The sequence below is a fragment of the Dendropsophus ebraccatus genome, chromosome 10 (assembly GCF_027789765.1).
Source record: "Dendropsophus ebraccatus isolate aDenEbr1 chromosome 10, aDenEbr1.pat, whole genome shotgun sequence".
Classification (NCBI taxonomy): Eukaryota; Metazoa; Chordata; class Amphibia; order Anura; family Hylidae; genus Dendropsophus; species Dendropsophus ebraccatus.
Genome location: NC_091463.1, coordinates 78,697,582 through 78,722,720, shown reverse-complemented (window position 1 = coordinate 78,722,720; position 25,139 = coordinate 78,697,582). Strand labels below are relative to the sequence as shown.

The 25,139-nt window shown below is 44.4% G+C and overlaps 1 protein-coding gene across 1 annotated transcript; it reads right to left on the bottom strand.

The window, feature by feature from the left end:
* Positions 1 to 230: 230 nt before the first annotated feature.
* Positions 231 to 17,476, bottom strand: LOC138766148 (zinc finger FYVE domain-containing protein 1-like). Its single transcript, XM_069943519.1, has 11 exons — positions 17,309 to 17,476; positions 13,594 to 14,098; positions 13,287 to 13,504; positions 12,679 to 12,785; positions 8,029 to 8,137; positions 7,774 to 7,871; positions 6,990 to 7,107; positions 5,675 to 5,845; positions 5,020 to 5,197; positions 4,475 to 4,582; positions 231 to 2,273 (listed from the first exon to the last, which is right to left on the bottom strand). Exons 1-11 carry the CDS (start codon positions 17,402 to 17,404, stop codon positions 2,041 to 2,043), a joined length of 1,941 nt encoding a protein of 646 aa, XP_069799620.1. The 5' UTR covers positions 17,405 to 17,476; the 3' UTR covers positions 231 to 2,040.
* Positions 17,477 to 25,139: the final 7,663 nt, after the last annotated feature.

The window sequence follows — 25,139 nt, the reverse complement described above, 5'->3', positions numbered from 1 at the left end:
AACTTGCTGACTGTTTCCCATGACAACAAGCAGAAATGAGACTATGTATCTGCCCAATAATACAGGCCATAACCTAGGGTTACTACTAGAGATGAGCGAACCCGGTTCGGGTTTGAGTCCAATGACTATATCCATGATTTCCACATAGCCTCAGGGCTTTATCCAACTTCAGCAGCCACCGCTAATCAAATGCCGAACGTTCAGGTTCGGATGGACTCGAGCATGCTCTAGTTACTACTTGATACTCAACTTTTTATACAATATTGTGCAGTTCAAAAGTAATACTCAAGGCCCTATTACACGGAGCGATTATCATTAAAAAATTGCTATAACGATAGAAAATAAGCGATCATCTGTCCGTCTTATAACACCCAAGGATCAAACAACAAATGAAAAATGGTTCATTCTTGTTTTTCGACATGTTGAAAATTTATCACAACTAGTTCGCCGATCGTTCGCATATCTGTTTGTGTAATAATTCGTTTGCCAAAAAAACATGTTTTGTCACAAGGAACAATTAGCGACCATATAACGACATAAAAACGATAGTAATCGGTGAACGTTTTAGCGAATATTTTAATGATAATCGCTACGTGTAATACGGCTTTTACAGTGTTATTCTCATTTGTAAAAACTTTTGAAATGTCATTTAGCCGTGTCAAATTTTAGATCAGTGCTGCAATTTTTATGGCCAGGTGAAGCACACAACAGTAGGCTTCACTCTCCAGCTGACCGCCCTATCTGGCAGATTACAGGATTTATAATGGAGCCCATCTCCTGTAATGAGTAAGATTGGGCAGCTGGTCTGGGAGTGAAGCGCGTGGCTGCATGCTTCACCCTCCTATTAGGAAACCTGGTGCACTCTAACCTTTTGACATGTTAAGGGTGCGTTCACACTTACCGGATCCGCAGCGTATTTTCTGCTGCGGACACGCTGCATTTCATTTCAATAACTGAACACAGCATCAAATCTGCACCATCAAATCTGCTGCAGATCTGCTGCGGATCCTGTAGGTGTGAACGCACCCTAAAAGTTTTAAGAAATAACACCAACACTTTATAAGATACTTTATACCTATATAATTATAGGCGGTGAAAAATGCTTTTCTACTTTGGAATTTTCTTACCATATAATCTCATATAAAGTGCCCTCATTTCGGAAGCTTTATTTCATCTACAGGAAGCCATTTTCTTCAGAAATCTCTGTATTTCCTGATCACTTTCAAAGGCATGAGCTGACATGGACTTTCTGCATATTATAGTATACTAAAAACCTGAGCTGCAATTGTTAAAAAATTATTGTTGAAATAGAATAAGACGAATCAAGATTTTAGTCACAAAACCAGAAGATTCAGTGATAAGTCCCTATAGGCCATGCATAGACTTCTATGTACCCTTGGATCCCAGGAGTACTGAACATAATGCTTCCTTTTTCTTCTCTCTGTGACATAGGGGACTGCATAGCAAAGGCAATGTGGCTTCCCCATTATGGTGCCCACCATTGTTTTTTATGCCAGCTACTCCTGCACAGGTTCTCGCCACCCAAAAACATAGGGTATAACACAATCAGGTAAGGGCCCCTCTATCCAGGGGCCCCACAGAAACTACATTATTTGCCCCTATAGTATGTACACTCCTGTGTAGTGTGTCGTAGTTATACAGCACATGGTCTAAGACTAAGTCTACCTGTAGTCGCATTGTATAGGTGGTTAGTGCTTATATCTTAAAGGGTTTACAGTACCATCCTCTATTCAGTGATCTTGTAAATCAACGTAGGATGAAGATATTCAGGATAAGAAAGTTTAAGAAAACCTGATTCCAGTCTTAAAATCCCTGACATAGCTGAGACAAATAAACCAAAAGTGGAGCCACTAAGTGGTTATTAGTCACTGGGCCACAGCCGGCCGGTACTAGACATAGCCACTATGATTAATTGAGAACTCATGGATTAGTTGGTAAGGTCGTCCAAGTCTCCAGTGAGCTCTTCCATCCTTTACACTTATATATCAGCCACCCAATGGCTCTAAGATACCATCTGCTTCACAGTTCTTCCTTCTTAGTGTTACAGCTCTGGCACACCCGGACAGGGTGATACCACCCACGAGAAGGGACCGGTCGCTGGAAATCAGAGCACACCTGACAGAATCCCTGACCGCAAGCCCGGCAGTGATGTCTTGACATTGTCGGTGTGAACGGTTTTTTGCACCCATGGCAGTGCTTGATCTCTTGGTCCGATACCCAGTAGCTGGGGCGTGCCGCTTCTTTCACAAAATCTGTAAATTATTAGAGAAGACTCAATGAGCTGAGTTCAATGATCCCACATGATATACTATTGTAGGCATTAAAGTGTCACTGTCATTTCATTTTTTTTTTTTTTTGCAGAAATAGTAGGGGCGATTTTAAGAAACGTTGTAATTGGGTTTATTAGTTGAAAAATGCATTTTTATCATGAAAAAGCAGTTTGAAGCTCTCCACCCTGTCTTCATGGTTCTGTAATGGAGAGGGGAGGAGTTGAGGGAGATGAGGTACCTAAACAGGACAACAAAGAGTTAATTTACAGCTACATCACCGGGCTATCTCCTCTGACAGTCAGCACTGACCTCTGAATATGGGCTTTCACACAGGTCCCACTGTGTAATCCTTTGTTCTCTGCTCTCTGCTGTCGACTAATCTCCCTCCTTCCCCCTCCCCTCTCCATGGATTAGACAGGGCCCGTCTGATGTAAAAGAGTTGAGATTTCCGGATAATGAGCAGTGGATGACAGAGAGGGGGGGGGACCTGGGAAAAGTCTTTTCAAATGCAGATAATGGCATATTTGCCTAATAAACCCAATTACAAAGTTTCTTAAAGGGGTTGTCCGGCGATAAAAAATTATTCACAGAATAACACACATTACAAAGTTATACAACTTTGTAATGTATGTTATGTCTGTGAATGGCCCCCTTCCCCGTGTCCAACCACCCCCACCCGTGTACCCGGAAGTGTGGTGCGCTATACATTACCTGTCAAGTGCCGACCACGGTCTCCGATCCTCAGCAGTGACGTCTTCTTCGGGAGGCCGGCGGATCTTCCCGAGTGCCGGCCGCCCTCTGCAGCGTCATCCGAAGCTCAGCCGCGATTGGCTGAGCATAACTGTGCTCAGCCAATCACGGCTGAGCGGCTGATGACGCGGCCACGTCATCAGCTGCTCAGCCGCGATTGGCTGAGCACAGTAATGCTCAGCCAATCGCGGCTGAGCTTCGGATGACGCTGCAGAGGGCGGCCGGCACTCGGGAAGATCCGCCGGCCTCCCGAAGAAGACGTCACTGCTGAGGATCGGAGACGGTGGACGACACGAGATGCGGTGAGTATAATGCACCACACTTCCGGGTCTAGCGTGGGTGGGGGAAAACACGGGGAAGGGGGCCATTCACAGACATAACATACATTACAAAGTTGTATAACTTTGTAATGTGTGTTATTCTGTGAATAATTTTTTATCGCCGGACAACCCCTTTAAAATCGCCTGTACTATTGATTTCTGCAAAAAAAATTTAATAAAATACAACAGTGACACTTTAAAGATTGCATAAAGGGGTTAGCCTTTTCCCCCAGATATCACCCAATCTTGCTTTTGGGACGATCTTCTATTGTAGCTCAACCCTATTGCTGTGAATGACACTGAGCCACAATTCTAGACACAGAGCAAGCAAGTGTGGAGCAAGTTATGAAAACTAAACTGATTTTTTCATTTTTATTTTTGAAAACCCCTTTAGGGTGCGTTCACACCTACAGGATCTGCAGCAGATTTGATGCTGTGTTCAGTTATTTAAATGAAATCTGCTGCAGAAAATCAGCTGCAGATACTGTAGGTGTGAACACACCATTAAAGGTTTTTCTCTGAGTATTTGACATCATCAATTTTAGACCATCAATGTCTGATCAGCAGGTTGCTAATACCTGAGCTGTATGTCAGACAGAGGCACAGCTGCAGCACAAAGAATGGCCGGAAGCTGTTGGTTCATTCAATGTGCAATGACGCCTGGATATTGCAGTGTAGCTGCCGTTGAAGACAATTGGCGCTGCAGTAATCCAGCCACTACAGAATAAGCAGCCAACTGTTTCCAACCATTCACCATGTACGCTCTGGAGCTGTGGCTCTGCCCAACGGCTGCTCTGAAGGTGCATAACCTATGACTACAGATAATTTTGGATATAAAGAAGACTGCCATACTATATATATATACTATACTATATTTATATAGTATATACTATATAAACACCGAAAGCTCTTGACTGTCTTTTTACCCTGTTGATTTGAATATTTGCACCCCAAAACATGTGCACCCCCTACACAAACAGTGTAAGGTTAACATGGAGTATTCCTTTAAAGAGTCACTGTCATCAGAAAAAAATCTTTGACATGTCAAAAGTTTTTACTAAGGACAGGCACAAAACAAAAGATAATAAAGAACGGAAACCAAAGAAACATTACATAGAGGATATTCGATGACAGTGGACACCATGTTGAGCGAGCTCTGAGCCATCTCAGTCACTTTGCGAGGTAAGAGATTACTCCCATCATCTTCCACTACTGGCTGATCTGTGAGGACAAACAAATATAGGAAAACAATGCAGTTAAGGGTTAACAAGAACACATAGAACATAATACAACCTAGTATACGGCAATTGTTATATGTTATATGTCGCTGTGTCACTTTGCTGTTTTCATGGTCCAATCTTACTGAAATGGAGAGTGACCACAGGACTGAGCCCTCGCTCTCAGTGGAGATCCCAGTTTTGGAGTCCAGATCAACAAAAAATCGTAGCCCCCTGATCCCATTTTGCAAACAGTGGCTGATACATACAACGATTACGGAAAGGACCAGGTATATGTTCCCTTAGACCTAAATGGAGAAAGCTTCTGCGTTTAGTCTCCTCCGGTATGTGCCTCCCAGTGCTTCTGCAATGGGGTCAGGTGACACCTGGTCCTCTAATAATTGTAATGGTCACATCCCTCGACTTCTCATCGCCTCTTACCTTTGCCAGGCCCTTTACTGTGACACTTTTTACACACACGTACAGGTGATGGACCCCAACCTCTCTCGGGTACAGGCATTTTCTGATTGGAGCAGTTATGACAGAAGCCCTCGCCGCAGGCTCGGCAGTGATGTTTCTGCTCGGCTAGCTGGAAGACCTTCTTGCACCCATGACACTCCTTTATGAAGTAAAAAAAAGGTGGAATAGACTATACTGTACATATTTCTATTTTTGGTGGTATTAGTGACGGTTAGGCTGGGTTCACACTACATTTTTTTGCAATCAGTTTTTTTAATCTGCTTTTGCAAAAAGGGATCAAAACGCATCCGTTTTTTTTTTTTTACGTACACAAAATAGTACTTGACCTTATTTTTGTGTTCGTTAAAAAAACAGATGCGTTTTGATCCCTTTTTTTGGTAATGGAAGTCAACGGAAAAACCGATGCACACAATTCCATCTGTTTTTTTTCCCCCGAAAAACTGATGAAAAAAAAAAAAACAATTGCAAAAATGTAGTGTGAACCCAGCTTTAGAAAAATGTTAGGGCATATATCAGTAAATGTGGTTATTAATTGTACTTTGAATATAAACAAGGCTCCTGGACACTGAACTACAACACCTAACATGCTCGTAACATTTTCCCTCTATAAACATACTGTAATCTCTGCATTGGGTCGCCAGTATGAGGGAGCCACGCGGTCGGTAACCCAGGAGGTGACTGCTCGGGTGGGCCCGGCACTGTACTCATTCACTGACTGAAAGACGAGGGTCACCCCATCCAGTACTCGCTGAGCTGCATTGTGTTGGTCCAAGGAGCAGGAGTCACTCTGCACAGATAAAGACACAAACAAGAATTGAACAAGTTATTACATTATACTGGGTGGTGGTTACAACATGTGTATATGACAAGTGTGACAAGGGATATAGCACCAGCCTGGAAAGCTGTCAGGTGAGCACACACCCTGTTTAATGCTCATGTCAGTCTGTCACACAGTGCGCCTTCTCTTGGTCGTCTTCTTCTCATATATTTACAAAGAGCTGAGACTGAGAGCTTAGCGCACACAGCTCTGGGCACTTAGCATGCAGTGTCTCCCCCTGGGCACTGGCAACAGGAACCATAAACATTTCTGCTCATTCAACCTGCATGCCTAGAACATTAGGTATATTTTAACTCCTCACCCTATCCTCTACATGGGACTGTCAGCAGTTTAAAGACCTCAAACCCGCTGAGTTTCCCTTTACACAAAGACACCAAGTGGTATAAAAATGGTAATCATGCTATACGCGCCTTCCCCAGCCCCCACAGTGTGATAATGTGATAATGTTCCAGTCTTTTGCTGGTCTCCACCTCTTCTGGGTTCCTGTGGTGTCCCAACCCTAAAGGAACTGGCCCCTCCATAAGTCAGTGACTAATGCTGCGTTTACACGAAACGATTATTGTTCGAATTTGCACGATAACAATCGAATTCGAATGATAATTGTACGTGTAAACGCAGCGAACGATCAAACGACAAGTGAGAAATCGTTCATTTTGATCTTACAACATGTTCTTAAATCGTCGTTTTCAAAAAATTCGCAGATCATTCCATGTAAACAGTCGTTCACCGATTTAACCTATGTGCGAGATAGGTTTAAGCGATTGCAAAACGATTTTTCCGTACGATATATCGTTTTGTCTAAACGCTGGTCGTCATAAAAAAAAATCGTTACTTCGAAATCGTCAATCGTACGAATTATCACTTCGTGTAAACGCAGCATACGGTTGGACACCACTAATTAGCTAATCAGGACTGAAACCTGGAAGAAGTGGAGACCAGCAGAGGACTGGAGCACTGACCTATAAGCTGCAGCAGACCAGGGGAAGGGAGTATAGTATAGTTTTGTAAATTATTTTTACACACCCCAAATTTTTTCGGGTGATCAACCCCATTATGTTAAAGAGCTGATTTAAAAGCAATGTATTGCAAGTACCTCAGACCAAACATGTCGAACCTCCTGTCGAACAACTGATCCATCTGGGTCTCTATTTCCGTACCAATACTGTCGACTGCGGTAAATAATCCCACACACTCTGCATTCAAGCACATACCTGAGGAGGAGAGTTACGGTGGAAAATATCAGGGTTTTTTTCTACATTATATGCTTAACATTAATTATTGACAATGCTGGGCTGCAATTTCTTACTGGTAAGATAGAGAAGAAGACTTATCAGCTACCTGTTAGGGTCAGCAAACTGGGCCCAGAACTCCCCAGAGGCTAAAGGCAATCAGTACTGACTCAGTATAGTGTATTGACAGGGTATGGTGATAGTATTATAGGCATACTTACTTTTATGAATCTTTTTATTCATTGCAGTATATGGCAGGTTGAAATTCAGAGAAAAGCTTACAAATGGCATGTGGGGTAAGGAGGGCCTTGCACTGTAGCCCAGTATCCCATTTTCTACAATGTACTTGGTGATATTAAGTGGGGTTTCCTACATAGAACACTCATCACCTATCCACAGAATAAGTGATAACTGTCTAATCGGAGAGGGGTGACCCACTGGGTGCTCTCTTCATCAGGTCCATGACTGTTGACCCCCCCACCCCCATTCTAATGATCAGTGCGATTTCCAGTGGTCACATGACTCCCAACCAATCAGACACCCCCCAACATCTGTAGTGTAAGTGATGAATATAATTTTTTGAAAAAAACTGTTAAAGAGACAAAATTTAAAAGCACCCTCCACCAATGTAACTAGTTTTGAACGCACCCGGACCAGGCGTACTTCGCCAGACCCAACCAGGGGCTGTCTGTGGATGCCACCGTCCTGGGGATGACTAGCATCTCTCGTCCTCCCTCATAACAGCGCTGTGAGAAAGAGACAGAATTTAAGGAAAATTTATTTAGTTTAATACACACTTATAACTGTCTATAGATCCTTCTGCACAGCTAGATCCCATAAACCCAAGCTCAGTACAGTTTGACCTTAACATACTACGTCCCTGTACCTCACCCCCGCACTCACCCTGCATATTAAAACTTTGTTGTTATACTCATGGGCGTATTGGCACAAGCCATCTGCTTGGTGGGGGACGCCGTCCTTCAGATGGTTCATCCTGTTCTTGCATCGAGACCTGTTGGTTATATTACAATTCCAATGTTAATGGAGGAGGCAGCGAGACAGAGAACGCATCCATCTCAGACACGGAACAGTTCAGCCTTGGTAATCACATCCAGCAGAATCTCGCTCCCATGTCTGATGACGGGCTGTTTTATATCAATGTGGAACTACTTAGTCATGTGTTGGATAGGTATCAATGGAAGGAATTTAACGTAATTAAAACATAGTAAAAAAAAATCCAAAGAAAATTAAACTGTTCTATCTTGTAAACTTATAGTATGAACTCCCCATGTAAGGTTAGGGTTAGATGAGGACTTCACAATGGGATGAATCAGCCACTAACCATTCCTCTCCCCCTTCTGGCTCAAAGTTGGTTTGTTGCATCACATCTATCAGATCATGATGGCTTTCACAAGATGCATGATGGGCGCCAGCTGCCCCCATAAAAGCCAATGTTATTCCATGGATGCCAAAGCATGTCCTACTACAGATGATAGTACTGGAAGACTGGATATTTTTTAATAGTAGCAAATTACAAATCTCTCGCACCAGCTGATTTGAAAGATTTTTTTAGGGTACTATTACACGGAACGATAATCGGCCCGATTTGGCCGATTATCGTTTCATGTAATAAATACAACGATCAGCCGATGACAACGATCATCGGCTGATCGTTGATATAGGTTCTGAACTATTTTTGTCAGGCACCAACCGCGCACCGCTACATGTAATAGCGGCGACTAACGATATACATTACCCATCCACGTTCCTGGGCTGCTGCGGTCTTCTTCTCCACGGGTCCCGCGCACTCTTGCATCAGAGTGGCCTGTGATTGGCCGGGTGGCCTGTTAGCGGACAGGCCACTCTGACGTTACAGCGCGCGGGATCCGTGGAGAAGAAGACCGCAGCAGCAGCCCAGGAACGTGGATGGGTAATGTATAGAGTTATACAAGGGCTACCCTTGTTTAACGATTATCGGGCCGTGTAATAGGCCGAGTAAACGAGCAGCGATCTAGCAGATCGCTGCTCGTTTACAGGTATTATCGGGCCCTGCTCAGCCCGTGTAATACCACCCTAAGGCTGGGTTCACACTACGTATATTTCAGTCAGTATTGTGGTCCTCATATTGCAACCAAAACCGGGAGTGGATTGAAAACACAGAAAGGCTCTGTTCACACAATGGTGAAATTGAGTGGATGGCCGCCATTTAATGGCAAATATTTGCTGTTATTTTAAAACAACGGCTGTTGTATTAAAATAATGGCCGTTATTTACTGTTATATGGCGGCCATCCACTCAATTTCAACATTGTGTGAACAGAGCCTTTCTGTGTTTTTAATCCACTCCTGGTTTTGGTTGCAATATGAGGACCACAATACTGACAAATAAACGTAGTGTGAACCCAGCCTAAAGGTGTAAAACTTAAAGGGGTGACTCATACAGGACATTAATGACATATGGCATCTTGAGATTGAGATCTCCTTGAGCTTAAAAGGAAAACATGCTTTTATGACTTTGTAAGGAGCCATCATCTAAGAGACGGGTATCATCTGTTTAACCTCCCAGCTATCTGTAGATGTCTGCAGCTCTCAGAATTATATAAAGCTAAAAGATTCCCTTTAAAGTGCATGTCTACCCTGAAAAAATATTTTTTTATCCACTTTTGGTGCAAGTCACATTTATTCCCAACACATTTATTTCAACATATCAGTAACAAAGTCACATGCTATGGATTTAATATCTGTGCCACAGTCCCATTCCCAGCAGATTCTGCACAGAATGTTTTTCTGATTTGTTTAAATCTCATCATCCTAATCCACCTTGCTGGTACTGTAATATGTTGAAGATTTTCTTCCCACAAATCCAAAGTGGAAAATCGACCACATGAACATTACCTAATATGCTTAAAGGGGCTTTCCAATTAAAACTTATTTGTCCCCTACCGATAGGTAGGTAAAGGCCCTATTACACAAAGTGATTATGGGCCGTTACGGACGATAATCACCTTGTATAATAGAAGAAAACGATCAGTCGACGTGCACAATGTCAACTGATCGTTGTCTTTCAACATGTTGAAAGAGCAACGATGCAGGTAGCAGTGATCTGCTTCCGTCACTCTGTGTAATAGGAGCGGTGGCAGCAGACCGCCACTTTCTTCTATGGGCTGCACGGACAATCCAGCGATCACCCGGGCAGCCCACCTTCAGCTCCCTGCGGCCCCCCGACTCTTACCCGCTCGCTGCTGCCGCCGTGTGCAATTGTGCCAGCAGCGGGCGGGGAACGAGGCACCTGACAGGTCGGTGCTCACTTGCTCTTTCTCGTCGCACAGTGTAACAGGGGCTAAAAGTGTCACTGTCGTTCACATTTTTTTGCAGAAATCAATAGTACAGGCGATTTTAAGAAACTTTGTAATTGGGTTTATTAGCCGAAAAATGCATTTTTATCACGAAAAAGCAGTTTGAAGCTCCCCCCCCCTTCATAATTGTGTATGGAGAGGGGAGGGGTGGAGGGAGATGAGTCACCAAAACAGGACAACAAAGAGTTAATTTACAGCTACATCACCGGCTATCTCCTCTGACAGTCAGCACTGACCTCTCTGACCTCTGAATACTGCTTTAATGGAGCTCCTGGCTGTGTAATGCTTTTTTCTCTGCTCTCTGCTGCCGGCTCATCTCCCTCCTCCCTCCTCCCCCCACCCCTCTCTATAGAACAGACAGGGGACAGGGTTGTGTCACTAGTCACAATGACACAATGACCTGTGGCTCTATTCATGCTCTATGGAGCCGTCAGAAAGAGTGTAGTAAAGCACTCGGCTCTTTTCAGCAACTCCATAGAGAATGAAAAGAGCCAAAGGTCATGTGCCGACATCGGCTGTATTCAAAACAAAGTAGGCAGGGGCTGATCTGGAGATTGAGTGGGTATGGATGTCACACTTTTGGATAGGGGACAAATAAGTTTTAATTGGGGAACCCCTAAGAATTTCCCCTAAAGGAAGAAAAAATATGATATATTATTGTGTTTGTAAAGGCTTTGAGCCTGGCTTCTGCACTGCAGCAGCAGGTAGTTGTTTTCTCTATCACAAATACTGTTCCATGCTATAAGATGTGCCATACTCTCTTACCGTAGTGTTGTCAGATGTACCTAGTGATGTCCAACATAACTATGGTGCGTCATTTTACATAACTAATTGAAGAAACATTAGCACCATCATTTGTGAATGGTGTCCTACACTGGGTGATGAGTGCAAGAAGAACAGATCTGTATATAGTGTGCAGCTGTCATTAAAAAAAATACTTTTCATATGTCACAGAGACATCAAAAATTTGACTGATCAGTGTCTGAGTGTTCAAACTGCAAATGATCAGGCCGGGAGAAGTACTGCAAACGATCAACAAGCCGGGAGAAGTATTTGCTTAGGGTGTTCACTCTCGGTTCTGTGTCACGTGACCTGGACAGACTTCCAAAGTCTATGGGGCTGTTCAGGTCTCATAGACACAGAGCGAGAAGTCATATCTTCTATAGTTTTACTGATCAGTCAGCCAATAGCTGTATCCATGTATCCACTCATCTCTATTCAGACCCTGACTAATCAGTAAAACTATGATGATTCTCTCCTCGCTCTGTGTCTATGAGACCTGAACAGCCCCATAGAATCTCTAGGACATGTCAAAAGTTTTTTTTTCTGGTGACAGATATACTTTATTAAAGGGGTTATCTGCATACGGAAAACAGTCCGGGCTCCCCTGGTGTCCTCCCACAGGTCTCTGGCTTCCTCCTAAAGGGACGATCCCACCTTTAGGGCCCTATTCCACCGGACGATTATTGTTCAGATTATCGTTAAATCGTTCGAATCTAAACGATAATCGTTCGGTTGAAATGCAGTTAACGATTAACGACCGAACAAGAAATCGTTGATCACTTTATAAGACCTGGACCTATTTTTATCGTTGCTCGTTCGCAAATCGTTCGCATTAAATAAGACGTTGTTCGGCCGTTCACAGTAGATACGAACACAATAGCGAAGTAAAAACGATCGCAAATACGGTCATAAGTAACGATTATCGTTCCATGGAAATGAGTGAACGTTTTCAGGTCTTTCGCAATAGTGGTCGTTTGAAATCGTTAATTGTTAACGATTATGCGAACGATAATCGTCCGGTGGAACAGGGCCCTTACTCCTGAGACAGACTTATCTCAGGGGGTGACAGCCCGCTTAGCCAATCACTGTCATCCCCCGAATACTTGTAACAATATAGATACTGCTTTCCCTTTCCGGATAACCCCTTTAAAGAATATGGATCAGTAAGGGAACATTGGGGCCAACCCCTGAAAACCAACGAATCGGCAGAACAAACATAAGATCTGTATGTTTTGTCGGTGCTGAAGTTCAGACTCACTCTTGTAGCTGTAGTACTTCACACACAGGACAAGGAACATCATCATAAGGTAAAGAGGTTTTCTGCTATTTTTTTTTTTGCAAAGAACCAGAAAACCCCTTTAATCCGACCTCCAAATAACAATGATTTATAACAACTATCGGATGCTCAGGATTACCGGCAGCTTAGACAACGTAGAGAACAGGTGAAGTATTCGTCTGGGAAGAATGAGGTGATATGAACCTGCTCTTCTGGAATATCCCCTGAGAAACGCTCGCTCAGACTCTGCAAGGCAAACACAGGAGTTACATAAAGTATACCACTGTATGATTAGTCAAAGTTTGGAAACTTTCCAGCTGCCATTCTTAAAGCAAATGTACCATGAGGTACATTCGCTTCAAGTGTTGCACATGAATAGAACGGTGCCGGCGCAAGAAAGCTGATGCGGCGGTCCCGTGGCCCGATTCCCCCACACGGCAGCGGTCTACTACCAAGCACTGGTCGGGCTGAAGCACTGGAGGCGGCTGGCCTGCCCCCATTGAGAGGAAACCTTGCCCCTCTATGATGCGGCTCCATTGATTCTAATGTAGCTGCGTCATAAGAGGGGGCGGTCCGGCCCGTCTCCAGTGCCCGGCAATAGCCCGCAGTTAAAAAAAAAAAAGGACAGCAGCACCAGCCTTCCCGTGCCGGCGCTGTTCTATTCATGTGCAACCTCATGGTACATTCCCTTTAAGATCCCCCTTCACAGGGGTTTTTTAATCACATGGGCCCGTAGTGTTCTCATACCTGTAAGGCCGTGAACATGTGGGCCAGAGGCCTGGATGAGCGGGTAGATGTATCCAGCACCTGCTTCTTCACAGTCTCTTTTAACTGAGAGAAATCAGTGGGAGGGACTATAGTCTTGGTCCCCACATAATGGATAGAGCTAAAGGCCTCTGGCGGTGTCCCGAGATCATGGAATCTCTTCATAAGGTCGGTCTCCGCCTGTCCGTGCACCTTACTGCCTGTGGAAAACAACGGCCGCATCTATAACATCACTGCTATAAATTACATACACTGTAGCTCCAATAGAGGGCTTTTACACGTTTCTCACCATGACCCAGAAGATTTGTTCGAGAAGTCTCCTGGAATATAAGGAGAGCTGGTCCAAGACTGGACAGGGTGACTTCCAGACCACAGCGGCTCGATAAGGCTTTCAGCTCCGGAGTAAAGAACTTCAGGTAAGCCTTGGAAGCATTGCCAAGAAACTGGAACATGTCATTGTGTAACCTCTCAGCCCGCGTCCTGTAGATCACCAGATCCGACACTGCCAGGACCTTCAGGAGAAGACGCAGCCGCTGGTTCTGCTTATCAGTCGCCCCAAGGAGACCTTCCGTGTCCAGCAGGACCAGAGACAAGGGAGGGTAGTAGGCAGCCCACACACCTATGGTGCAAGAATCCTGAGAAGGGGACGTCCTGAACACCTCACGACCACCAAAAAACATATGGTTGAGTGTATGGGACTTCCCGTCTCCAGTGTTGCCAAAAATACTGAGGACTTTAACAGGTTCTTGTGGACTACAGCCAAGTCTGGTGAGAAGCCCTGATACATCTTTCACCTGAAGACGGGAAATATACCAATAAGATTACAGGGAAAATAGACAGCCAAAAGCTTTGCTGATGGATCCTGTTGTGTATATATATATATATATGTATGTGTGTGTGTGTGTGTGTGTGTGTGTGTGTGCATATATATATATATATATATATATATATATATATATATATATATATATATATACATATACACACACATTAGGGGTACACCAGTGATTTTTATTTTTATTTTAAATTAACAGAAAGTGCCAGAGACTTGTAATTTACTTCTATTTAGAAATCTCAAGTCTTCCAGTACTTATCAGCTGCTGTATGTCCTGCAGGAAGTGGTGTATTTTTGTTTCCAGTCTGACACAGTGTTCTCTGCTGCCACCTCTGTCCATGACAAGAACTGTCCAGAGCAGTAGCAAATCCCCATAGAAAACCTCTCCTGCTCTCTGGAATGGAAAGAATACACCACTTCGTGCAGGACATACAGCAGCTGATAAGTACTCGAAGACCAGAGATTTTTTTTAAATAGAAGTAAATTACAAATCTCTGGCACTTTCCGACACCAGTTGATTTGAAGGAAAACATTTTTGCTGGAGTACCCCTTTAAGGATGCATTTTTCTGTTGGTGTGCATTACATTAGACATGGCAGTAACCCTAGAAATGCTGGTGAACATGTGACCAGGCAGCCGTCTCATGCTCAGATGAACGTACGCTCCAGTTTTCTGGGTCGGGGGCGCGCTGACAATGTGATTCACATGAGCAGATCTCCCGGTGTCATTGTTCATCAGTGCATCTCCTCTCTAGGATCCCATAACCCCAGATGGCTTTCCCCAGGCTCAGTCTAAATGAGTTTTAAGAATAAAAATATCCAATATCCTAATTGTGAGCTATGAAAAGCAAAGAACATCATCTGTCCTCTTTTCTTACTGACACACTTATGGGTTTCCTGAGCTTAAAGGCTCCGCAGCTTTTGCTTCATTATATTACTCTAGAATTTAATAGATACGAACGAGCCGACATTTTTATTTTTTATTTTTTTGACCTATTACACACACAGATTTATCTCACAGATTTTTGAAGCCAAAGCCAGGAATGGATTTGAAAAGAGGAGAAATCTCAGTCTTTCCCTTATGACCTGTTCTCAGTTTATAGTCTGTTCCTGGCTTTGGCTTCAATAATCTGTCAGATAAATCTGTCCGTGTAATAGGGTTTGTCTGTATTTGCGAATCAGCAATTATGGACAAAATTACTGACAAGCTCTACAATGGAACATAATTGCTGCGCAGATTGTTCCATAGAAGTCTATGGGAGCGGCCATAATTTTTTTCGGATGAAACGTCTGCAGATCCATATAAAATACGGATGAGCGTTCGTTTTAAACTATTTTCACTTCTATTACTGGACCTTCCCCTTCTTTGCTGATCTGCAAAAAACACAGATGTAATACAGATGAATTTTATGCGGATTGCGGATGATTGCAGACATCATATATGGCCCTGAAAAACTACTGAACGTGTGAATGGAGCCTAAGCTAAGTGAACCGTTGCGGCCCTTTTAACGTATCCGTTTTTAAATGGTTACTTTTAATGTACAAAAAAAAATGTGGTCAACCACATTTTTGTGAACGCTAAAAAAAACAAAAACGGACCTGTTTTTTTCATTAATATACAGTGTGAATCCAGCTTAACTGGGGACACTGTGACTGGTACTCGGGAAACTGCGACAGGTACTGGGGACACTGTCACTACTATTCGGGCACTGTGACTAGTACTGGGGACAATGCGACAGGTATTTTTGACACTGGGACTGGTACTGGGGGACACTGTCACTACTACTGGGGCACTGTGACTGGTACTGGGGACACTGTCACTACTATTCGGGCACTGTGACTGGTACTGGGGACACTGTCACTACTATTCGGGCACTGTGACTAGTACTGGGGACAATGCGACAGGTATTTTTGACACTGGGACTAGTACTCGGGACACTGCGACTGGTACTGGGGGACACTGTCACTACTACTGGGGCACTGTGACTGGTACTGGGGACACTGCAACTGGTACTCGGGACACTGCGACAGGTATTTGGGACACTGTGACTGGTACTCGGAACACAGTACTCGGGACAATGCGACTGGTACTGGGGGATACTGTGACTACTACTCGGGCACTGTGACTGGTACTGGGGGACACTGTGACTGGTACTGGAGGACACTGTGACTGGTACTGGAGGACACTGTGACTACTACTGGGGCACTGTGACTGGTACTGGGGGCACTGGGGCAATATAGCTGATACTGAGAACAATTGGGGCATTATAGCTGGTATGGGGGGCAACTGTGGCTGATACTGGGGCATTTAAGTTGGTACTGTGGCATTTTGACTAGTACAGGGGGGCATGAGGCACAGTACTGGGGGCTGGTACTGGGGGCACTGACTAGTACTGGGAGCATGGGGCTGGTGTGCAGGGCACAGGACTGGTACTGGGGGACACTGTGACAAGTACTGGGAGCATGGAGCTGGTATGCAGGGTACAGGGCTGGTACTGGGGGCATGGGCTGGTACTGGGGGCACTGTGACTAGTAATGTGGGCACTGGGACAAGTACTGGGAGCATGGAGCTGGTATGCAGGGTACAAGGCTGGTACTGGGGGCACTGGGACTAGTACTGGGAGCATGGAGCTGGTACTGTGGGCACTGGGACTAGTACTGGGAGCATGGAGCTGGTACTGTGGGCACTGGGACTAGTACTGGGAGCATGGAGCTGGTATGCAGGGTATAGGGCTGGTACTGTGGGCACTGTGGCTGGTACTGGGGGCGCTGGGACTAGTACTGGGAGCACTGGGACTAGTACTGGGAGCATGGGGCTGGTATGCAGGGTATAGGGCTGGTACTGTGGGCACTGTGGCTGGTACTGAGGGCACTGGGACTAGTACTGGGGGCACTGGGACTAGTACTGGGGGCACTGGGACTAGTACTGGGGGCACTGGGACTAGTACTGGGGGCACTGGGACTAGTACTGGGGGCACTGGGACTAGTACTGGGGGCACTGGGACTAGTACTGGGGGCATGGGGCTGGTACTGGGGGCACTGGGACTAGTACTGTGGACAGAAGAGAGGGCAGTGGAGCAGACCCTGTCCCTGTATCCGCCACACATGGCCCCCAGCTCCTGCCCCCGGCCTGCTCTCTCTATAGGAGTCCGGGCTGATCTCTCCTCCTACCTGTAAGTTCTCGTTGTCGTCCACCAGTAAGAAGCTGCCCTCCTCCTCCTCCTCACTCTTCATGGTCAGGGGATGCTCCAGGAGCACAGCAGACATGGTCCAGGCCGGGGTCCAGGAGCAGCCGCGACCTCCTACCTCCTGCAGCCAGCAGACATTGCTGCCCTCTGTACTTTCACTTTCTGTGTTTACAAAACATGGCAGAGAGCTACAGAGCCACCTAGCGGCCACGCCGCGTCACTACAAGGAGTGGTGATCAGGTGCTGCAGCTTCAGGCTGGCGGTGAGAAGTTACATTCTTACTATTCTGGTTATTGATAAATAGAATCATATGAATACTGGATATTGTCTGCAGAATTAAATCTTTTTTTATCCTTCTAGAAGGCAGCTTTGATGTAAGTTTCATACAGCTGTAATATGGCTACATCTAATGTATCTATAAGTTTAAAGGGTTTGTCCAGCGAAAATCCTTTTCTTTCAAATCAACTGGTGCCATAAAGTTATATAGATTTGTAATTTACTTCTATTAAAAAATATCAAGTCTTCCCATACTTATCAGCTGCTGTATGTCATGCAGGAAATGTTTTATTTTCAGTCTGACACAGTGCTCTCTGCTGCCATCTCTGGCCGAGACAGGAACTGTCCAGAGTAGGAGAGCTTTTTTTATGGGGATTTATAGAAAACAGAGACAGAGTCTTGGCCAGAGATGGCAGCAGAGAGCACTGTGTCAGAATGAAAATAAAACATTTCCTGCAGGACATACAGCAGCTGATAAGTATGGGAAGACTTGATATTTTTTAATAAAAGTAAATTACAAATCTATCTAACATTCTTCTGATATCAGTTGATTAGAAAAAAGATATTTTCGCTGGATAGCCCCTTCAAGAAATCAAACCACACAGCCGCTTCCCATAGATTTACCTTGTGCTTCTGCTGGTCAGAATACTAATAGTGTGACATAGCAGTTGGTTTATACACCAGGGAATGATGCACGGCATGGGGGTGGGTTGATATTTAGGCCCCTATTAAAGATGTTATCCAGGGAAAATAATTTTCTTTTAAATCAACTGTTTCCAGAAAGTTATTTAGAGTTATAGTTTACTTCTATTTTTTTTTTTAAATCTTAAATCTTTCCATACTTATCAGCTGCTTTATGTGCTGCAGGAAGTGGTGTTTTTTTTTTAGTCTGACACAGTGCTCTCTGCCATCACCCTTAAACACTGTGTCAGATTGGAGAGAATACACCACTTCCTGCAGGACATACAGCAGCTGATTAGTACTGGAAGATTGGAGATTTTTATGGTGCGTTTACACAGGCAGATTTATCTGACAGATCTTTGAAGCCAAAACCAGGAACAGACTATAAACAGGGAACAGGTCATAAAGCAAAGACTGAGATTTCTCCTCTTTTCAAATCCATTCCTGGCTTTGGCTTCCAAAATCTGTCAGATAAATCTGCCTGTGTAAACGAACCATTAAATAGAGTTGTTAAATTACAAATCTATATAACTTTCTGACACCAGTTAATTGTAAAGAAAAAAGATTTTTGCCGGAGTACCTCTTTAACCATACTGACAAATATTCCCCAATCCAGACAGTTCTGACTCTTACTACCTTTTCCGACAAAATAGCATCGGTACTTTAATTTAGGATTATGTTACTTCTCTTTTAAAGGTCGGCATCTAAGTATTCTGACAACGACCAAATGGTAGAATGATCTAATAATAATCCAGATATCAGCTCAACCATGATGAGTATTGTAGTTTCGCAACAGCTGGAAGGCCAAAGATTCCCCCTCCCTGCACTTGTGTCGGCATTTTTAAAGTGTCACTATCGTTTAAAAATTATTATTTTTTGCAGAAATTAGTCCAGGCGATTTTAAGAAAATTTGTATTTGGGTTTATTGGCCGAAAAATGCATTTTTATCATGAAAAAGCAGTTTGAAGCTCTCCCCCCGTCTTCATGGTTGTCTTATGGAGAGGGGAGGGGTGGAGGGAGGGAGATGAGGCACCAAAACAGAACAACAAAGAGTTAATTTACAGCTGCATCACCGGGCTATCTCCTCTGAAGACAGCACTGACCTCTCTGACCTCTGAATACCGGCTGTCACACAGGTCCCGCTGTGTAATCCACAGGGCCCAACTGATGTAAAAGAGTCGAGATTTCCTGATAATGAGCAGTGAATGAGAGGGAGGGGGCTGGAAAAAGGCTTTTTGAATGCAGATAATGGCATATTTGCATAAAAAAAAAACAATTACAAAGGTTCTTAAAATCGCCTGGACTATTGATTTCTGCAAAAAAAAGACATTTGACACTTTAAGGGTATTTGACAAAGACTCTGTATGCTTTAGCTGTCCGACCTCCACTCCATGCAGCATCTTTGTATTTTTCTACAATAAGGGTAAATTCACACAGGGTGGCTTTGCCCAGGTAAGTTCCACATTTACATCAGCAGATAAAGGAAAGCTAAAGCTTTGGCTGTCCATGCATGATGGGAGTTGTAGTTTTGCAGCAGCTAGAGAGCTAAGGTTCTCTACCCCTGACATACAGCACTGATATGCTTCTCCTGCTGCAGGCAGTAACTACCACATAGGCAGCAATGGCTCCTTTGCATCGGCCAAGGCAACCAATTTGGAATTTGCTCGATAAAGAAAGCTCTGTGGTCTTGTTACGTTTTCAACAACCACCTTGAGAGGCATCTACCAAATCCTACATCTAGAGAGGGGTCTATTCTATTATTTATGGTATTCCTCTTTTCAAACCATCTTTGTGACGACCTATGTGATTTCTAACATATATGTAAATAACTTCATTTATTAAAATTGGCTCCAGCAACCCTTGGCCACTAGGTGTCTCCCTTCCCTGCAATCTGCTGCTTACTTCCTGTTGTAAGGGGAAATTTGTCTCTAGCAACAGGCAGGACAGGACGTGGAGGTGGGGCTTAGTCTGTGCTATGTGCAGAAGAGAGAAAGAGCCTGAGAAAGCCTGGGCTGTGTACCTGAAATCTGAAAAGGATCCGTTCTGTTGCTGAAAGGTAAATCAACGCTCCCCTCTTATCTATATTAACCCCTAAAGCTCAGGGCAGCTGTATCTTGTGCTCCTGCTGATGTATGTCCCCTCCCTATAGCTTCTCAGCATCATCAATTCAATGCTTGATGCCCAGACATTTATGCCCAGAAAGCGCCTTGCAAAGCCAGTTCCTCTGCAAACCCATCACCCCATTTTACTGTGTATTTCTTTTAAAGTGATACTGCCCCCCCTCCCCCCCTTACTCTCGCTTCATTTAATTGGATAACAGTGTCAGTTAGGCGGGGCTTCACAGAAAGGAGGGCCCATCTGCTGTGAAGCCCCGCCTAGGTGACACTGCCCACAGATGAAATTAAGCAATTTTAGAGCAGAAAGAAGACACATAGAAGTTTTATACAGGTATACATCAACAATATCACTTTACAGGGGTTGTCCAGCGAAAATCTTTTTTTTTTTTTTTCCAAATCAACTGGTTTCAGAAAGTTATATAGATCTGTAATTTACTTCTATTTAAAAATCTCAAGTCTTCCCATACATATCAGCTGCTGTATGTCCTGCAGGAAGGGGTGTGTTCTTTCCAGTCTGACACAGTGCTCTCTTCTACCACCTCTGTCCATGTCAGGGACTGTCCAGAGCAGCAGCAAATCCCCATAGAAAACAGTTCCTGTCTCGGACAGAGTTGGCAGCAGAGAGCACTGTGTCAGAGTGGGGAAAAAAAATCAGCATTTCCTGCAGGACATACAGCAGCTTATAAGTATGGGAAGACTTAATTGAAGTAAATTACAAATCTTTATAGTTTTCTGACACCAGTTGATTTGAAAGAAAAATATTTTTGCTGGACAACCCCTTTAACCCCTTCCTTCCGCAGGACGTACCGACACGTTCTGCGGCGGGGATGGGGAGGTTCAGAAAGGGGCTGCGCCGTGGCCCCGCTCTGAACCGCCGCAATCCCGGCTGCTTACTGCAGCACAGGACCGCGGCCATTAGCGGGTGCCGCCAATCGGCCGCCCCGCTAATTAGGCCAGTTAGATGCAGCTGTCAAACATGACAGCTGCCTCTAACTGCCTTGTGTGCCCCTCTCCCTGGTGTCTAGTGGCTGGATCTCCGGGGAGATCCGATGTACTGAGCCAGCTGGGGCTCAGTGTCGGAATGCCGCTGATCCTGCCTCAGCAATCTATTCAGATGGTCCGCTGCAGACCATTATAATAGAGCACCGATCTGATGGATCGGTGCTCTATTATATACACAGCATTGATCTCAATGGGAGACCAGTGCTGTGTATATAAAAGTCCCCCAGGGAGACCAGTGCTGTGTATATAAAAGTCCCCCAGGGAGACCAGTGCTGTGTATATAGAAGTCCCCCAGGGAGACCAGTGCTGTGTATATAGAAGTCCCCCAGGGAGACCAGTGCTGTGTATATAAAAGTCCCCCAGGGAGACCAGTGCTGTGTATATAGAAGTCCCCCAGGGAGACCAGTGCTGTTTATATAGAAGTCCCCCAGGGAGACCAGTGCTGTTTATATAGAAGTCCCCCAGGGAGACCAGTGCTGTGTATATAGAAGTCCCCCAGGGAGACCAGTGCTGTTTATATAGAAGACCCCCAGGGAGACCAGTGCTGTGTATATAGAAGTCCCCCAGGGAGACCAGTGCTGTTTATATAGAAGACCCCCAGGGGGCTTCTAATTACTGTGAGTGAAAATAATATAAAGTGTTTTTAGTAATAAAAAATCCCCTCCCCTAATAAAAGTCCAAATCGCCCCCCTTTTCCCATTTTATAAATAAAAATAAATAAATAAATAAACATATTTGACATCGCCAAGTGCGTAATCGCCAGAACTATTAAATTATCGCATTCCTGATCTCGCACGTTAAACGGCGTAAGCACCAAAAAATCCCAAAGTGCAAAATTGTGCAATTTTTGTTCGCATCAAATTTTGAAAAATTGTGATAAAAAGCGATCAAAAAGTCGCATATCCGCAATTAAGGTACCGATAGAAAGAACACATCATGGTGCAAAAAATGACAGCTCACACAGCCCCATAGACCAAAGGATAAAAGCACTATAAGCCTGGGAATGGAGCGATTTTAAGGAACGTTTAGGTTTTTTTTAAAGGTTTAGATTTTTTATAAGCCATCATATAATATAAAAGTTATACATGTTACATATCTTTGTAATCGTAACAACTTGAGGAACATGCATAACAAGTCAGTTTTACCATATGGCGCATGGTGTAAACACAAAGCCACCCCAAATAAAAAATATTGCGTTTTATTTTCAATTTCACTGTGCATATAATTTTTTCTGGTTTCGCAATATATTTTATGCATAAATTAAGTCTGCCATTGCAAAGTACAATTAGTTGCACAAAAGAATAAGGGCTCATGTGGGTATGTAGGTGAAAAAAATGCAACTGCTATCGGCCTTTTAAACCAGAGGAGGAAAAAACGAAAACGCAAAAACGAAAATATGCCCAGGAGGGAAGGGGTTAAGCATGACAATATCACTTTAAGCATGCTCACTTTGGTGCACTATGTCATGGCATAGCAGAAAGGAGTAGGTGCTGGCCAGAAAGTAAAGGACCAAGCTGATCATGCATGTGAACGAGTGGACAGATACAATGCTATGGGCATAGTGGGCTCTTAGTATATGGATAGAGATATTCTTCAGCTCTTCTAGTTCCCTCTGCAGAATCCTTTAAAATTTTCATAAACAATAAGATATATGGGACTCTATTGTAATGCGACCTCCCAGACAAACGTCCGCACCCCAGAAGAACGGCCTCCTCTGCAGAGAGGTAAATGGCAGCGTTCGCTCAGTGACGCTGATCCTACATGGCTTATAAATGACATTTACTGATATTTGTATAGATTGGCACGAAAGAAAATCTGCTGCCATGGCAACCTGCTATTCCCCGTGCTTTATTAAAGAGCATTTCACCCCCTAAATTGACATGTTATGCCAGCCGCTGCCTAAAACCTGAGAATTCACGTCTAACCACCATTAACCCCCAAAGATGGTCCGAGAAGCTCAGATACGAGGTGCTGTTTGATGAGGATCCAACACTATGGAGATTGATTGGCACATATGTTTGCGTATGAGATAGTCATGAACCAGGAAGCTCAGGATGAACAGTACTTATAATGCAGAGACATTGTTTTGCTTGGTGTTGAATTCTTAAAGGGGATATCCAGGCTCATTTAAAATGACTGGCCACCTTCTTTCAGGAACAGTGCCACTCTTGTCCTTAGTTGTATTGCATCTTAGTTCCAATGAAGTGAATGGAGCTGAATTGCAATCCCACACACAACCTGAGGAGAGGGGTGGTGCTGTTTTTACAAACAAGTAGCTGTGATTTTCTAATCCTGGATAACCCCTTTAAGATGGAACGTGTCTTGAATACATCATTGGTTGTATACCACAGACTTCCTCCTGCTATAGTTCTTTATCATCATCTTTTCCTCTGCATCAGGATTTACAAATCTTCAAGTTTATGTATGATAAAAAAAAAGGACCCGCGTTCAGCGCAATGCAGCATCCATCGCTATCAGGGTTTGTTCTTGCAGATTTATGAAACAGACAGGTCTCAATTACCTGGGGAGAGCGGCAGCGGGAAGGGGGGGGGGGTATTTATAAAACCTGTGCAGGTACATGCACACAGAGATACTATCATAGCCGGCCACCAATCAGATCCATGAATCCTGAGCACAAGAAATATGACGGGGCCCGGATTGGTGGTCGCCGGCCTCCCCCCCCCCCCCCCCGCCCCTCCTGCAGTTATCTCTGAATCCATTGTAATAAATGTCTCTGGATAGACTTTGAATCCTGCAGAGAAATAGCAGAATAGCAGCCATGAAGTGGAGCTGGGACGGGTGATCTACCAAACCCACTGCCTGCCGCAGATCGGAGGTGACCCCCATTGTAGCACATTGTTCTTACTTTTAATGGCAGAAGTTCCTTTTATATAGTAGTATAGATGCTGAATATGATCAGAAGCAGATGGCATCGAAAAATCCTAGTGTGTACATCCACCCGAGGACTGATCTGTGGTAGAGAACATGTAGACCAGGGATGGGAAACCTTAGGCCCTCCAGCTGTTGCAAAATTACAATTTGCATAATGCCTGAATAGCCAGGGCCTACGTTAGCACAGGGCTTACCCGGGCAGGTGCCAGGGCCCACATCGCCTCTAGGGGCCCATAGAGAGAGAAAGGCCCGGTGTACTAATGTTTAAAGGGGTTATCCAGTGCTACAGAAACATGGCCACTTTCTTTCAGAGACAACACGACTCTTGTCTCCAGTTCAGGTGCGGTTTGCAATTAAGCTCCATTCACTTCAATGGAACTGAGCAGAAAACCCCCGCCCCAGCTGGAGACAAGAGCGGGGCTGTCTCTGGAAGAAAGTGGCCATGTTTTTGTAGCGCTGGATAACCCCTTTAACCCGCTCACTGTAGTGAGCTGGGTGACTGGGCTGAACATGAAAAGATACAGGAGATAGAGCAGGACCTGCACAGAGAGAGAAAAGGGTGAAGGACCTGATCACATGATTCGAAGGTCCTCAACCTTACAGTGTGGAAAGTAGCCCGACAGAGAGGAAGAGGCAGAACACTGAGCTGGAAGTGCCGTATGTCAGTGTCAGTCTGTCAGTATCAGTCAGTCAGTTAGTTAGTGTCTGTGTCAATCATGTGTGTGTGTTTGCTTGTTTGTGTATGTTAGTGGTGTCTTAAGTGATTGTGCATAGTGGATGGATGAATGAGGGGTCCGCTGAGGACCCACAAAAAACCTGCAGGCGGCCCTGTGAACAACCAAAGCT

Bases quoted from the DNA above. Each gene is read 5' to 3' on its own strand.
- LOC138766148 (XM_069943519.1), bottom strand. From the start codon at position 17,404: ATGTCTGCTGTGCTCCTGGAGCATCCCCTGACCATGAAGAGTGAGGAG. The intron at 12,786-13,286 runs GTATGAGAACAC...TTTGCCTTGCAG, and splicing joins ACATGTTCACGGCCTTACAG to AGTCTGAGCGAGCGTTTCTC. The intron at 5,846-6,989 runs GTACTTGCAATA...TTATCTGTGCAG, and splicing joins TTCGACATGTTTGGTCTGAG to AGTGACTCCTGCTCCTTGGA.